Source organism: Phalacrocorax aristotelis, chromosome 7 (assembly GCF_949628215.1).
Source record: "Phalacrocorax aristotelis chromosome 7, bGulAri2.1, whole genome shotgun sequence".
NCBI classification, from domain to species: Eukaryota; Metazoa; Chordata; class Aves; order Suliformes; family Phalacrocoracidae; genus Phalacrocorax; species Phalacrocorax aristotelis.
In genome coordinates, this window is record NC_134282.1 from 12,008,667 (window position 1) to 12,025,108 (window position 16,442).

A 16,442-nucleotide genomic window follows, 5' to 3' on the forward strand; every position below is an offset into this window, starting at 1 on the left:
AGAAACATCTATCTTATAGTTATCTCCTTGAAGATGTTTCAGTAATGCTGATATTTATTTCACTTTTATTTTGTAAAGATTTATGTGAGGGTGAGATGAGTGATTTCTATACTGAGGTGCATGAAAATGGAATGCTTAAAAAAAAGATTTATTTGAAATTGCAGCAAAAATGCAACAATATTCTGCAAGAGAAAATGAGATAAAATGAGGGACAGAAGCATTTGAATACTCTAATTTTGATATCAAATAGTAAGGCAACATAAATTTTTATAGTCTCCTCCAATCCACAAAACCCAGCCAAAACCAGAGATTTATTTTTTTTTAATCTGTGGAAAAGTAATAGAATATGGGATAAAACAGCCTGGAAGACGGGATTTAGTAGAGGTAAAGTCACTAAGACTAGCTGAGAATGTGACTACTTTATTCAGTAGAAGACACAATGGCTCCTTCAATGCACAGGGGAGTGAGAGCTTGGACTGCAGTGAGAAATCCAAGGCCAGAAAAAGACTGGAGTTTTAGGCCATTCACCTGGGACCAAAGGAAGTATTTGAACTAGATCTCCTAAATCTCAGCAAGCACTATTTTCTAGATTCTGGAGTCATCTTCCTCCTTCAATGACTGTTTAAGTATTTAAAGTAGAACAACTTAAAGAGAAAAATAGGGAAAATGAATCTCCAAATAACCTGTAATCTGAGAAATTACATTTTGATTTAGTAGTTTTAAGCAAAGCAGAGAGCCAAGTCTGGAGAATTTTGAAATGCTAAAAATATGTATTGGAGAAGGAAACTGTTTCTCATATGTGCCTTTATAACGGCTTCACCATTCATACTGTCTTTCTTAAGCTTCTCCCAGAGGTTTCTCATTATACTGTATGAGTTTGTCATGTGAGACTTGTCTCTAGTTTTATAACTTCCAAAATGGATTAAATTAAGGGGGAAGGTTGAGCCCAGCATCCTTAAAAGATGGCTCACATACGACAAACTTCAAATATTTTTTTACTTCATACAATGTAAATAGAATGCTTCTGGTAATCTGCAGTCCAGATTAATTTTGACACTAGATACTTCCTAAAGAATTTATTTGTTGCTAATTTTCACTTAAATATTTTGTTTTATTTTAAAAAAAATTGCTATGACTTTTTATCTGAAGCCTTGGCTGGTTGCTGCTGTTTAGATTTGGTTCAGCTCATCCTTTTCTCCTCTTTCTTTTTTTCATGAAGAAACGTCAATGGAGTAAGCATGTGGTAGTGAATTGCTTTAACACTTGCACCTCCAAATAACGTCAAGAATGAAATGTGTCCATGGTAACAAGAATGCACTTATAATACTTTCCATTCTTCATCTTTTTAATCTATGCAAAAAGTATAGGTATTACAAAATCCTTGCAATATTTTGCTTTGAAATAACCATGTGCTAACAAATTACCAAGGTAACTGTAGTTTGTCCTGGGTATTTGTACGTAGGGAAGTTTTTTAATGGAATAGTGCTACTGACAGTTTGTTCCACTGTAAATCAAAGAATAATGTTTATAAAATACAGTGATGTTCAGTATAATTACTTGAATATTTTACTTTTCCTGTGCCTCTGTGTGCTGACCTGATCTTCTCACTCTGGCAGATAGTTCTGTTGCGGTGTGCTTCCTAGTATAACAATTAAGAAGAAGCGAGATTACTGAAATATGTATTTCTGTAATTTTCTGTAAGTTTTGAAATTTGTGCATTTTTCAGTATTAAAATGCTTTGGAATTTATAACTGTACAACAATACTACAAGAAAGTATATTTTTATAACCATGTTAAAACATCTACTGTAAGTGCTTTAAAAATACAACCGAGATTTCATTTGTAGAGTATTGACTTAGTGTTGCATTTTAGGGTTGGTTGGACTGTCTAAAGATTAAATCTTATTCAAGATTCTGTTCACACATATGCACACTCTAGTGTTTGGGTTCAATGTGTTCTTGTATACCTGTGTATACATAAACTTATATTATAGATAAATACACCCATACCCACAAAGTACTGAACAAAAAATATAAAGAATACTCACTGTGAAAAGTTCGTCTTGCTTAAACCAGTGCAAAAATTGGGTGAGCATCTTTCTGTATATGTTTGATTTTATTGTACTGTATATCCCAGACTGAAAAGTATTTATTAATATATTTTATAACAGATCACAACAGACTGTAACCTGTTGTGAAACATAGTTCTGCTTTTTTAAGAATTGGACTTCTAAATTGGTATATAGTTAAATCTATAAGGCCATACAGAAAACTTATGTGAAGAATATTGCTAGGTATTAAAGTTCAGAAGTTGAAAAGCAACAGTCATCGTTAATAATTTTTGGTAAGTAGTTTTGGCGGCAGGTGGCTATTTTCTTTTTCAGTTACACTTGGCATCTCCATGCTGAAAATTTTTTTTGTTTATTGTTTGGTTTGTTTTGGGTTTTTTGTTGGGTTTTTTTGTTTGTTTTGGTTTTGGGTTTTTTGGGTATGTGGGATTTAGGTTGGTTTTGGTTGGTTTTCTGGGGGCTTGGGGGGTTTTTTGTGTGGTTTGGTTTTTTGGGGGTTTTGTTGTTGTTGGTTGGTTTTCTGGGGGCTTGGGGGGTTTTTTGTGTGGTTTGGTTTTTTGGGGGTTTTGTTGTTGTTGGTTTTGGGGTGGGTTTTTTGTTTGTTTTAATTTAGTTTTTAAGAAAAATCCTTTAACAATTTTTTCCCCCCTATAATATACTGTATTCTTGCATACCATTTTGAAGGGTATGCAAGCTTGCGGAACATGCAGAAAGATGTCTTTTCTCTCTCCATTTGCATATTGGTATTGTTCTGACCTTATTCTCACCTCATGTTTTCCACAAATAAAAATGGTAGTAGCCCTACATGCTGATTCTCCCTACCTTGCTAGAGATAAAAAAGCTTTTGGAAGTACAGTACTGCATTCACTGTCCTATTATCCCTGCGGTGGGCTACAAACATACTGGTTTTAAAGCCTTCCCAGGTAGTAAGATCATCACTGAAACAGAATGGCAAGTGGTTTATATTATAATCTCTTTTGCACTGAATCCTCACATTATCACTCATTAAGTGGTGTTATTTTAGCAACATGGTGGTCTGTAATGTGCATGTACATTACAGAAATGTTAACTCTGCTCTTACAAAATGTTTCAGTAGTGTAATTTATTTTTCATATGTTAAATTCTAGAATGCAGATTGGATGAATGGGCATTTTTCCCTTCAAGGAGGCAACTGTTTTACTGCAAAGGAATAAAGATTGTGTGTCATTGTAAAATAGGATGAACTTTTGCAACTGAGTAGGATGGTTTTTGTTTTATTCACATAAAAAGGGTTATTTTACAGACTATTGAGGATATGTCTGAGAGTTAATCAAAGCTATCAGAAATATGATTTAGTAATTCCGATTACCCACCTATAATTATATATTAGCCACAATAATCATCAAAATGATAAATTTTAGCTGGCTGTATTTGACATTCAGATGCAGATATTAAGCCTTTATTCAAATGTATTTACTGTTACTGTACATGAGATATCAACAGGATACAAGCAAGACTTGAAAAATACAGAAATTATTGGTGTGGGTCTGCTTTGGCAGATTGTCTAGAATCTGAGCTTTAATTTGAAAATTGATGAAAGTGAAATGCAACCCAGGGAGTTACAAATACTTAATTCTTCTCAACTTTAAAATCTACATTTTGACACTGAAATACATGAGATCTAAAGTTAAATTTCATGTTGAGAGATGTAAACCACCCTTGTCAGATCTAAGATTTGTAATAGTAAATTTAACTCTGTGTTCTTCAGTCAGAATATGTGAGTAGTCTTCTGTGGCTTATTGACAGTTAACTCAAGGCTTGCTTTTAATTTTCCCTTTCTACATGCTACTAGAAAAAATAAGACTCTGCAGAATGTATTTTTTTATATGCGTGTGTGTTTATAAATGTACACCTCACTAATATTCTCATTTGTCAGTTTCATCACTCAGTGTGTCAGGAATCCGCATATACATACAGCAATGTAAAATACTCACTTTTCTCAATGAAATGGAAGGAAATAAAACAGATTAATATTAGTAAGATTACAAGATTTTTTTTTTCTAACCTTGCCTACAACAGCAGCTGAATCCTACTTTTGGCTTGGAGCGTGGTCTTTGCTAACAGCTGTGTGAAGGAAGAGACACGATTATGACTTTCCTCTCCTGTAGACCCAGCTGTGACAGCAACAAAACAAAAGTCAATATTAAAAGCTGACACTGTTCCAAGCATATATGTAACGTTTTAAGAGAACTCTGGGAAAATGACAGCCAGGGCTACTTGTTCTACATCATTTCATAGCTACGTAATTTACTATTCATATTAATCTTTTGTCTCAGTTGCGTGCTTTGTAATGCAGGCTTTCTTTTCTTTCTTTTCAGACTCTGAAAATGTGAGTTGAACGTGTGCTTGTGGAGAGTTTTTTCCAGAGTTTTCAGACAGTCTAAGTGCTGAGCTTTGAACTGTCCTATTTGTTTCCATTTTAACAAAATGTTAAAATGGCAGTTTAACTACTAATACTGCCACTTTTGAATGCCTGAGCAGTTGAATGGGTATTTCTACTTAACCACATAATTTAATGCCTGATGAATTGTGTTTCTGTGACCAAATGAAAAACAAAATGAGAATGTTTATAGTTTTGCAAGTTGAGATGTCATTAAACGTGTTTTGATTTCTGGAAACAATTTGCGCACAGGAGTTGGGAACATTTTCTATGTATGTAAAAACATTTCACACTTGTTTAGGTACATTATGGGATTTTTATTGTCCTTTGAAGCCTGTTGTAAGGCTGCTGGTAATGTAACCGTGGCCTGATATCTTATGATAACATTGTTTTGGGATTGCAGTAACATTTACGTAACGGGTGTCCTGAATCTTAGCAATGTGTTTATCTCATGGTACTTGATATTCATTTCTTCTTCCTTTCTTATTTTTCTTTTTCTTCTTCCACAATTGTAGGTAATTTTCAGGTGGTGGAAAATCTCACTTAGGAATGAATTTCGTGAATCAAGACCTGGAGAAATTAAAGAATCCCAGGAGGATTTTCTGGGTGATTCATCTCTTCATAGTAAGATGACAATAATAATTACAAATTTGCTGTGGCATATAATGGAATAATCTGGCAACATTGATCTGTAATAACTTTCATGAAAGATGTGATTGCTTTGGCTCACAGGGTTTTTGTATTAATTTATTAATATAAACTAATGTATGAATACTGTAAAAACAAAAAGACATGACAGTAAATGTAAATATAGGATAAATCCCAGCAACATTGATAGCTTCATTATAAGACAATGACAGAGGTATTGGCAACAAAAATAGTCCATAAAGCAATATTTTTACTGCTAATAACTCAGTCCTTATAACGCTTTGTGATACCACATTTGTTTTCATGGCCACGTCATGACCACACCGCTAAATAAACCTTAAAACGTAGATTTATAGAGCTGTTTTCCAACCTGTTCCTGATAGACTGGCCACTGAGAACATCCAAAATAATTATGCTTTTTCCCAAAGTTCCATGGGACTACATGTCCCAAGTAGTTATTGCTCTGCATCTTCTTATAGTCTTGGTTCTCAGTAATAGATTAAAGAGATACCATGTCACAAGATGTGGTTGGTCATGGCTCACAGAGGAAAGTGTTTCCTGAAAACAGTAAGCCAAAGACACATTAATTTGGCAACTGCAGTGAATAGCTGAGGTCTAAGCTATGACCTGGTCTGAAAATTGAGAACTTCATAACTGCACCTGCAGGACTGGATTGAGATCTGAGGCTTTTGTAGGCCAAGAAACTAGGTAGCACTCAAACACCTTGCGTTAGTGAGTTGGTGGGTTTTGTTATTTTTAATAAGCTGCTCCTGTATTCTGATTATGTACAGACATAAAAAAAATTAGTTACAGATGTGAGTTCATATTTATCCTATTTTTATGATGAACTGGAAAGATGTCATTTCTAAATGAAGTCCTGTTTTCTTCATCACAGCTTTGGTAGACGTCATCTTATTTACACCTAGGCAGAGGAGGTCTGCTTTCCCAGGAAGTAAATGATTCTCAGGTGGTAGGGGAGAGGGTAAAACTCTTTCCTCAATATACCAGTTTTCAAGAGTAAACTTGAGTGTATCTTCATTTAGGGTCTGAATTTGGCTAGTGTTCAGGGAGTCTCTAAATATGCTATGCTTTTTTGCAGTAGGTGTTTATAATTGCTCCATTAGTTGAGGCAAAGAGTTGCACCACCACATCTTAAGTTCACAAAATTGGTTATTAATTTTTATAAACTTTCAAAGTAGTCTTCTATTTTTTTCCCCAAGAATTACACAAAGTTTATAGCTGAATCTTAGCAAGAGGTTTAAATGATTAATTTTTTAAATTTATTTTTTTATTTACTTCATAAAAGTAGATTTGATATGTGAATATATATATTGGTGAGGATTTTAGCTTGGTTTTTTTCCTCATTGCTTATACTGTAAGATTTTCTTGTGGCATTTGATAGTAATATAATGTCACAATAAAACATCTGTTTTAGATTACCTGAGTACAATGATTCAAACAGTCAAATTATTGTTAACATGCAGTTTTCTACTGTGTGTTTGCAACAGGTTAAAAATAAGATCTGCCTGTTTTGTCTTGAAAAGTGTCATTGGTGGTTCAGGTTTCCTATCCCATAGGAAGTATTGAAAGCCACAGTTGCCATTCTTTCCTAACATTTACTTATTTCTTCCTCCTTCTAAAATTATCTTTAAGATCACACATGGGGTTTTCGCTCTGTTTTTTAGTAAAACTTTAATATAAAACAAAATGGTTTGTGGTTTTTTTTTCCCAGAAAAATGCTAACATAAATAGAAGTATTATGAATATAAATTACTATGTTTGTGAGAAGTTGTATTTTGTTATAGTGTTATTATTTCTGTCCAAAGCTCTTGCTGTTCCACACAATCAGATGTTTTTACACCTCCTTCTCAACTCCTGTGAGAGGAGCTTTGCTGCTGTTCTCCTAAGTATTCACAGATTTCCACCCCCCCACCCCCAATTCTTTACAAATATATATACTGGAATAATATTCTAGTTATCCTTATTGAATTTTTTGCCAAATGAGAGCTCAAATAAAAGACTCCTCACCAGACCCATGGTTGCTGCTAAACATTTGGTATACCCCTACCAGCAAAATATTTATCTATTAAGTATTAGTATTTCCTGTTGTTATCTCCTCGTTCTTATTCCTAAGATTTATATATGTTTTCACATGGTTGGAGATTTTTAGAGAATTATTTTTTTTTAAGTGCTTAAATTATTTCTAATGGGCGTAGGAAGAATATCCCCCTGCAAATGAAGCATTTTATTAATATCCCATACAGGAATTTGAAGCATCCAATAGAAAACTGAAGAAGTAAACATTTTATAACAAACGTTAACATTTTAGTAAATTTATATTAACTACCATACAGCTGTAAACATCTTTGTTTGTTCTGAATGTTTTCTTTTCTTTTTGGACAGTGAAGTAAGGTATCATTAGTTTATTTTCATAATCTCGATAGAGCCAAGGGGGAAGAGCAATATTTTGTATACGGCTAGATTTTCATTGTGGTTTTGCAAAGATGGAAGATTCATTGATGACAGTGTAGGGCAAGAGAAGAGAGGTTTATTTACAGTTTTGGATGAGCGAACAAATAGTACAAGTCATCAAGTAGCATCCAGCACTCATAGGATGAAAATTTCGCAGAAAACCTGAAGTTCAACATGCTTTCACAGTTAGTTCATCAGTAACTGCAGATATATTTATAAAGCAAGATAAAGACAGTTAAATATATTTTAAAATAGCCTAACCAGGTCACATTATTATTTCTAGAAATAAATAATTTTCAGGAAAAACTCAGGGGGCAGCAAATACTCATGCAGTAGCCTGCTTAATCATTCAACACGAAATAGGTGCACACTACAACCATTATCACTGTCATTCCTAGTATGCAAAGATTTGGATCATTCTTACATATCAGCCTGAATTAGATCAGCCAGGCAATTTTTAGTTGACTGTGTAGATCATTTTTGTACTTGCACAAGGAATTTGAGGAAAATTACGAACTATATAGAACTGAAATTCTTGGAAAGCAAATGAGAACCAAGCGCAAACTGTTTGTGCTTGCAGTATGAAATAGCAACAGAAAAGAAAGCTTGAATAGTATTGGGCCATCTACCCAAAGGCATGAAGGAACATAAGGTGATAGCTTTCTTTACGTATTCCTAAGGTAATTATTTGGAACAAAAAGAGAAGAAAAAAGCCTTAACATCTTAACAGTGAAATATTGCAATTTGGAAAGCTCTTTCAAATGTATTTGCATAAGCTTGAGTTTTGTAACTATTCTTACAAAATATTTTGGAAGGAAAACTGCATCAAAATTGGATGCACTTACTGCCGATAATCAGTTTAGTTTCAACTTCCATGATTCTGTTTCTCTCTCTTTTTATGACTTTAACATACGTTAGAAGAGAGACTCTAGTTGGTTTAAAAAAAAAATCCCCAAAACAACAACAAAAAAACTACTTTGGATGCGTTAGAATAATTTCATAATACAAAAGATAGTAATTCTACTTTAAATTGAAATTTTGATCCCTGTATGGAAAGAAAAAAAAAAAAAACCCACAACTTCACAAATCTGGATGACTGCATTCGTGTTGTCAGATCTTAGGAAACAGCATGCAGCTCCAAAATTTACCATTGATCATTCATTACAAGTGTAGCAAATTGAATTCAGGATCCGGTTTTATAACAAAATAGTATTTTTATTAAAGCAATTTGATAGAATAGATAAATGAGCTGAAGGAGCAATGTTAAATTCAAAAGGCCAAGTTCCAAGGTGGGTACTGAAGCAGAAATAATCGACTGTGTGAATGTAGGGTGGGGAGTAGCTCACTAAGTAGCAGATCTACAGAAAAATAATTTGGCGCTGTACTCGATCACAAAGTCAATGAGTCAAAAACGTCATGTCACTATAGAAGATAACTGTCTTCAATTTATTTTTGTGGTTTAACAGTACCTACATAAGATAAGAAGCAGAACTACAGGGACTCTTAATATCAGAGCCATCATTATTTTCTCCAAAGCATTCAACTGAAGTACTTTTTTCAGTTGTTTTACTAACCTCCTCCTGAGTAAATAGCACAGTCTTTATGTAAATAAATATATATGTGTGTATGGAAAGTGGACAAAATGGATCTGGACACGTTTCAGTTCAGCCTTGCTGCTGTTTTAATGTTCCTCAGCTGAGACCGGAGTTTGCTGTTTACTGGACAATATACAGTTTTTTAACTAAAGTTTTGTTTTACTGCTGAGGCTTCCTGGATGTCACTAGCAACTCCTGAGATGAACTGAAATACTATAAATTACTAATGTTCAATGTAAGATACTGTATGTTATTTTCTCTAGAAAACATCAAAATAATTGAGCTGACTTTTCCAATTTTTTTTAAGATGTATGTGAATAATGTGGGATTATTGGGAAGAAATTTCAGGCTTTTACAATTATGTTGTCTTTTGGGTTTGTTTTTAGTTTACTTTTTTTTTAAATCACAGTTCAGATTGCTATAGTGTTTGGTGCCAAAGTTCTGGAACACGTCCTCAGTCTGTGCCGAGGTAACTATGACTTCCTGGAACGGCTTCCTGTCCCATTGCTTCTGTACATCATTTCCTTTCTGGAGCTTGAAGATATTGCCAGCCTTTCTCAAGTTTCACATAGATTTGAAATGGTAAAGAAAAATTAATACTTTTTTTAAATTATAAATTATTTAAAAATCGTTAGCTCTGCTGTGCAGCATGTTGGTTTTTATTTCTCTCACATTTAATATAATCATCAATCTGTCTGCTTTACTTAAAGACAATAAATTAATCATCTGCATACAAACAACTAAATGAGTGCAATAAATCTACATCTTAGGCCATTAGAGAGCCCGTGCTTATCCCACAAACTTTTGTTGCATATAATAAACACAATGATCCAGATAATTCCATTGTAACCCATGGGTGTTATGCACTGCTTCCAGGATTAAGTATTTGAAATGTAAAACCTATGCTTTACATTATGATTTGTATTATTGTAGTGTCTAGAAGCTTCAACCATGGACCAGGATCCCCATACACTGGATTCATTAACTAACAAAAAATCATTGCTATTCCTAGAGAGCTTACGTTTTAATTCTCTTACCAAAAGACAGGAGCACAAGGAAAGAGGTCTTTTTTTTTCAATATTTTTGTCGACCTCGCAGCAAGGAACTGGAAGAAACACAGAAGGAGAAAGATTACATGCTTGCTTGCTAGGAAGCTCTTTCCAACTATGAGGAAGGTATGGGAAATAGTATGATCATGTTGAATTGAGACTTCAAAGCGAGAAAACAGAAGTTGCCACTATTGGCTGATTGGAGCTAAGGGTAGCCTCTCAGTGCTGAATGAGGGGTAACAAATAGGGAGGGATAGCCTAGGAGCCCCAGGAGAATGAGGGCCAATCTGCCGGTGCAGAACTGGAAAGGTCATAGTTGCCTATGACCTTAGGCTGTGTTGGAAAGGCCTTTGAGAGGTCATCTATTCCATCTTCCTGGTCAGTGCAGGATCAGATAGTCAGAGGGATGGAAAGATAATACGTTCAGAGCTGTGATCTAGGAAGCTTATTTTTTGTGGGTCTGAATACCTCAAAATTGCATTTTCTATCCTGGTCTGAGCCTGAGAAGAGGCTGCTACAGTAAGTCAGGTAGGGGGAGAAAAGGGTTTTAGCTTATGAAAAATAAGGAGAGAAGCATATTAAACAGAAAAATAACTTGATTCTTATCCCCAGGGGTGCCATAGGAGCCTAGAATGAAGCCTGTCCAGTTATGGGTTGTATGGTTACTAAAAATGTAAGTAATGGTGAGACCTTAGGAGGAAGGTGAAAACAGGTTTAGTCATCCTGAGTCTGATGTGACAGCTAGGTACTCTCTGAAAGACTTCAGAGAGACAGATTAACCTTTTAGCTTGGAGAACAGGACATGTCTGTGGTGCAGAGTACGTCTCCAAACTGTATCGGGATGAGATTGCTTAGAGTTGTATTATTTTGAGGTGTTGTGGCCCAAGATTTCAAGAAAAGCTCCATGGAAGACCGCTGACAGTTCAAGAGGATGTGGCTGTAGTGCTGTTCCCATGGTGTGGCTACAAAGACACTACAGATGCTTTAGCGAGAGTGAGTTCAAGTGAGCACAAAAAATAGGCGATTGCCAAGTTCTGTGCTTCATTTCAGTTTGAAGATAAAACAGTTGATATTGTGACTGAGAAACAATGGGTAGAGGATGAAAGAATAAAAACAACTAAAGGAGAGGAAGAGAGTGGATAGAAGGGAGGTCAGGAAATAACTTATTAGTGTATTTGGAAGCCATCTGTCATTTGCAAAGTGTGAATGCGGTAGGATGAGGTACTGTGGAGGGCAGTAAACTTTTCATTAGTTTAACACAAAGTCTTGGATATTCTGGAATTAAAGGAAATCCAAGAAATAATTAAGCTACATAATAATAAAGTTAAGATTTTGGCATGATGAAATAACCTATTACAACTAGTAATGCCATGCTGTCTTTCTCTCATTTCAGCAGTATTTTTAAAGAATTAAAAATTTGCCCCAATGCTGTGAGTTTTCATTTCCAGACTAACTTATTCATAGGCTGGAATGCTGCTCTCTGTGGAATTATAAAATAGTGTATTCAGATTTTTAAATAGGGGAAAACAGAACAGTCTCTGCACTCAGGACTGAAAAGTGGAGTGGGAAAGTCTCTGTACGTCCATCCTATGCAATGCATCCAGGTAGGTTGAACTAAACCGGTATCCACATTTGTTACGCAGAGCGTGGCATTTCCCTGACACTGTACTTCCGAGCATAAATGCCCCTCTCCAGAGAATTCAGTATGTGTTTCAAAGTTTAGATTTTCACAAGGTCCTATTTTTAAGTATTGTAAAAGAAGCTCCGTCTCCAAAGAAGCAACGTACAGCAGCCGTGGTGGGGGCGCCGCCGTTGGAGCACTCTCTGTGCGTTTCCCCAAACACTTTTTTTATCAGACTGCGATATTGTGACATGTCCCAGCACAAGCTGGGGACGGTATTCGTTTATTTTGTACAAGGTCTTGAGACAGCCAAACCAGGCACCATGAAACGGCAGAAGAGCGCCAGGGGCTCTCTGGAGCTCCTCCCGCCAGGGGGAGCCGGCTCCCGCGGCCGCGGCGGACAGGCGCTGCGCGGGGGCGCCGGGCTCCCGCCGCTTGCCGGGGGCGGCCGCCTTGCTGTTGCGCCCTCCAGGAGCCACTGGCACGGCAAGAAAACCACCATAATGACAGTGGTTGTATTTTTTTGCCCTGTACTTCTTTTACTAGAACACCGTGTTGGGAAATACGAATACGTGATACTAAAAACGACTCTCTACTATTTTTAACTGAATGCTGTCCATTCTTCATAGGAACAGCAGAAGGGTTAGAGCCAGAGAGCAGAAATTTAGAGGAAGCTTTCAAAATGCATGTATTTACGTTTCAGGACTTCTACAGCAATTTTCCCCATTAATCCCTGCTTTCCTCTGCTAAAATATGCTGGCACGTGTGTGCTGATCGCTCACAGTTCAAGAACAACAGAAATAGGATCGCACGTACTCTGACACAGCTTTGCTGTAGTCAGTGAATTAAATAGTTTAAGGTATCCAGCTATGTCAGCAGCAACAGAAGTTATTCCAGGACTTTTGCTTTTCTATTTCTGTTAGTGCTTGCGACAGACATCCCAGCCACTTGCATGGGAGTAATCTAGTACAGCTCCACTTAGGTCCCTGCAATTACACAGTTAGAAAAGTGGAGTGTCTGGGGGCAGAATTGTGTTACTATGCACTGGTATAACTTACAACAGGCAGGTAATACACAATGACACAGTGTGTGTTCCTAATTCGTTTTTTGTGATGGTTCCATCATCTAACAAATGGCATATTTTTTTCTTCCTGTTTATAAAGTAATATTTCCACCTGATTCTGTTTTTGGAGTCATTCTGAAAGAGGGAAGCATTTTCTGAGAAGCAGGCTTAATCCCTACAGTGCTCCTGAACGCTTCCTAAAAATGCATTTCTGTAGTAAGTCGAAAGGCATTTGGCTTCTTTTACCTACCTTGAAAACAGGTTAGTATTTTTCATGTGATTTCTACATCCTGACAAGTTCTTTGGCATAATATTACACAGCTTCATTGATTTCAATGGGCTGTATGAATTACATACTAGGAAAGTATGTGGCATTACAGCTGCTTCTAGTGTGGCAGAAAGGCCTTTGATATCATACCAAATGAAGCTTCTCAAATTTTTCACAGAAGAACATGCAATATCTTGTGTTGGCAACTCCAGACAAAACTTCCACTGATGTCATTGTGAGTTTTAACTAATACCACCTCTTTCAGGATAGGTGGGCAGCTTGCACTGCAAGGGACCTTCACACAAGGCATCTGTGTTATCTAAACACATTTTGTGTAGTAAAATAATGAGCAACGAATAAGCCAAATTATGACATTAAGCCTCTACTTTCTCTTGCAACTAGATATGTAACAGTAACGTGCTATGGGAGAATATTGTGGAGAACTTGTGTGACACAATCACACCTGAAATGAAAGAACTCGCACATGAAATGGGCTGGAAAAAATTCTTCTTCACAAACAGACTTCAGCTACAGCTGCAGCTCCGAAGAAGGAGGCAGAAACAAGATGCTCGGAACAAAGAAGTGACTGAATAAAGATGCATTTTGCATTGAAGAAATTGCTCTAAGGTGTGGATTTGCTGTTTATCAGGTCAGGCATACGGACTTTTCTGCTTTACTAGGGAAAGCAGATTATTTTGAGGACTGAAAGAGGAAAAACAAAATATGTCTTACTCAGAGCAACATGTAAATACAAAGTTTAATATGTTGGGCATCCTGAAACTGTATTATAGTCAGCGTTATAACAGATACTAGCAATAGAAGAGGTTGTGGTTTCTTTGTACTTCTTCATTCTGACTATATTGTAAGTATGCTATACAACACATGCTCCATGTTTATATCAGGTGCTACAGCTCTGTCATCATTACCTTTATAGAAAACCATCTATCATTTCTTACTGCAAAAATTGCCGATGAATGCTGAAGTTTTTACTGTCCACCACGGTAAATTTGCAATGTTTATAGGCAAGTCAGATGTAGCTGGTTGCAGAGTTTGATGTGTGTTAAAATGTTTTAAAATTAATTATCTAAACTCAAGCAAATAATAATTTTGTCAGCAAGAAGAGACTTCTTTTTGGTGACTGAGGGTGGATCAAATTATTTTCCTCATTTGGACGCCCCACCAACATCACGTTTGAGGCACTCTGCCGGAATGGTGTATGGGGAAAATTTTTCCTTGATGTTGCTGATGCAGGAACTCCTGCAAGGAACTGACTTCCATTGTTCATTGTTCGAGCTGCGTATGTGGTCAGAGACATTTGCTGTCTTAAAAGATTGTAACAATGGTTACTTAAGAGGTGTTGTAAAATGAAGGCAGTTCTTACTGACTTACTCCAACAATCACCATCAGTAATTAAGAGGCCAAATATTATTACTCTGAAAGTACCAGTTGATTAATATATCATTTGGCATTGACTAGACATAACACCTGAGTATTAAAAACAGCAGTTGCAGTACTTGCATAGAACAGTGTAATATTTGAAGAGTATATTACGTTTGCAATTTTTTAACATGTCAACTATTAAACTGGAATTTTATAAACTGATTAAAAACTATTAATACAGGGTTCTTATGCTATTTCTTTATAAAGCAGTATTTTAATACTTTAAAAATATTTGCTAATTTAGATTAAGAATATTTTGTTCTACAACTGTATACCAATATTCTTGAAGCATTTGGTGATTGTGGATCTTTAGATGAAAGTTTTTCATCTAAAGATCCACATTCAGAAGTCTCTCCTCTTTGTGACTATTTCCTTTTAGGACAATGACAAATAGAAATTTCCTGAAGTGCATAAAATACTGTATTCATAAAATTTCTGTTCTGTGTAATAAACTACTATAAAGTATAATTTTGCTTTAGAGAGATGATTTTAGGAACTACAGTATGTGGGCAGGGCTACTGAACAGCAGGCCCTCTTCTTTCTTTCTGCCAATTTACCATCAATGCATTTTTTTCTTAGCTTGTGCTCTCGTAACAGATTTAGGCAGTTTCAGATTAGGAAACTAGAGCCCATGCTAGCCAAGGTGGACTGGGTGAATATTAATTTAAAATCCTAATTTAACTCAACTTTGTCAACCCATCTTCCCTCCTCCTTGATCAACCATGTACCTGTCCCTTCCATTATGAGAAATAAGAACAATCATTTTTCAGGAGAATCTTCATTTTTAAGCTTAAAAAATGAACTTAATTAGTAAATTAACAGAAAGTGAAAGTTTGGGTAATATAAGTTTATTCCCATCACATGGCCCAGTAAGGACTTATACAGAAAGATATACTGCAGATATCATAAGTGAACAACATATTATTCATTACATTAATATGCAAATAAAATTGATTTTGACAAAAGACAAAATGAAGATCTAAGTATAAAGGGTAAATATCTTCCAAAAAGAAAAAAAATGAAATCGAGGGAAATCATCACTTCTATATATATATATATATCTATCTCACCAATAAAAGATAGCTCGGTTAAAAGCTAGCAGCAGCATTCACACCAAGAAGACATTAAACCTGCAACAAAAGAACTGATGTGAAAGTGCAGTTTACATGAACGTTTTTGCAACAAAAAGCTGATGTTAAGAAATTACTGACTGCGTGTTCACACCGTGTGTTGCAGTTCACTCACGCCTCGGTTGTCTTAATGTGACTTTTAAAGGCCACACATAACTATCCTATATGAATGAACTGATCTAAATCCTCAAGTAGTTTGGTGTTTTCTTTGCGTTTTCTTTTTTAACTTGGCTCATTTGAGTGATCTGTTCTAAAATATGACCCTGCCAACAGCTGTAGACATGTGAAACTAAGAAGTTGGTGATTTGCAATATAGAACAATACAAGCTGAGGTTCAGGACTGTTTTTTTAACCAAGGTTGCAGGTATAAAAAAGAAAGATCTGTATTGTTGATATTGTTGCATACTGAACTGTTTCCCACTAATTGTTCAATATAATTGAACAGTATCAATTGTTTTTTAAGAATTCCAGCAGCACATACCAGTATTAAACCAAGAACCTGATTTTTCATGAAAAAAAGCTTTCATAAGGCTACCAGGGAAAAAACATACAGTGACTTTTATTTGATACAGGAAAATTAACATCAGACTCACCTCTCAGAGCTGAAAAAATATGTCTTGTACCACCACTCAAAACATTCTGCATTGATTACCAGGTGCTTAATGTTGT

The 16,442-nt window shown here is 35.7% G+C and overlaps 1 protein-coding gene across 2 annotated transcripts in view; it reads left to right on the plus strand.

The window, feature by feature from the left end:
- FBXO36 (F-box protein 36) overlaps nucleotides 1-14,550 on the plus strand; it is a 31,211-nt gene extending 16,661 nt beyond the window's left edge. For both annotated transcript variants that reach the window (XM_075098815.1, XM_075098816.1), the window contains 3 exons: nucleotides 5,003-5,111; nucleotides 9,612-9,784; nucleotides 13,606-14,550. In XM_075098815.1, the coding sequence (XP_074954916.1) occupies nucleotides 5,003-5,111; nucleotides 9,612-9,784; nucleotides 13,606-13,797 (474 nt within the window). In that variant the 3' untranslated portion in view covers nucleotides 13,798-14,550. The remainder of the gene's footprint in view (nucleotides 1-5,002; nucleotides 5,112-9,611; nucleotides 9,785-13,605) is intronic.
- The last annotated feature ends 1,892 nt before the right edge of the window (nucleotides 14,551-16,442 follow it).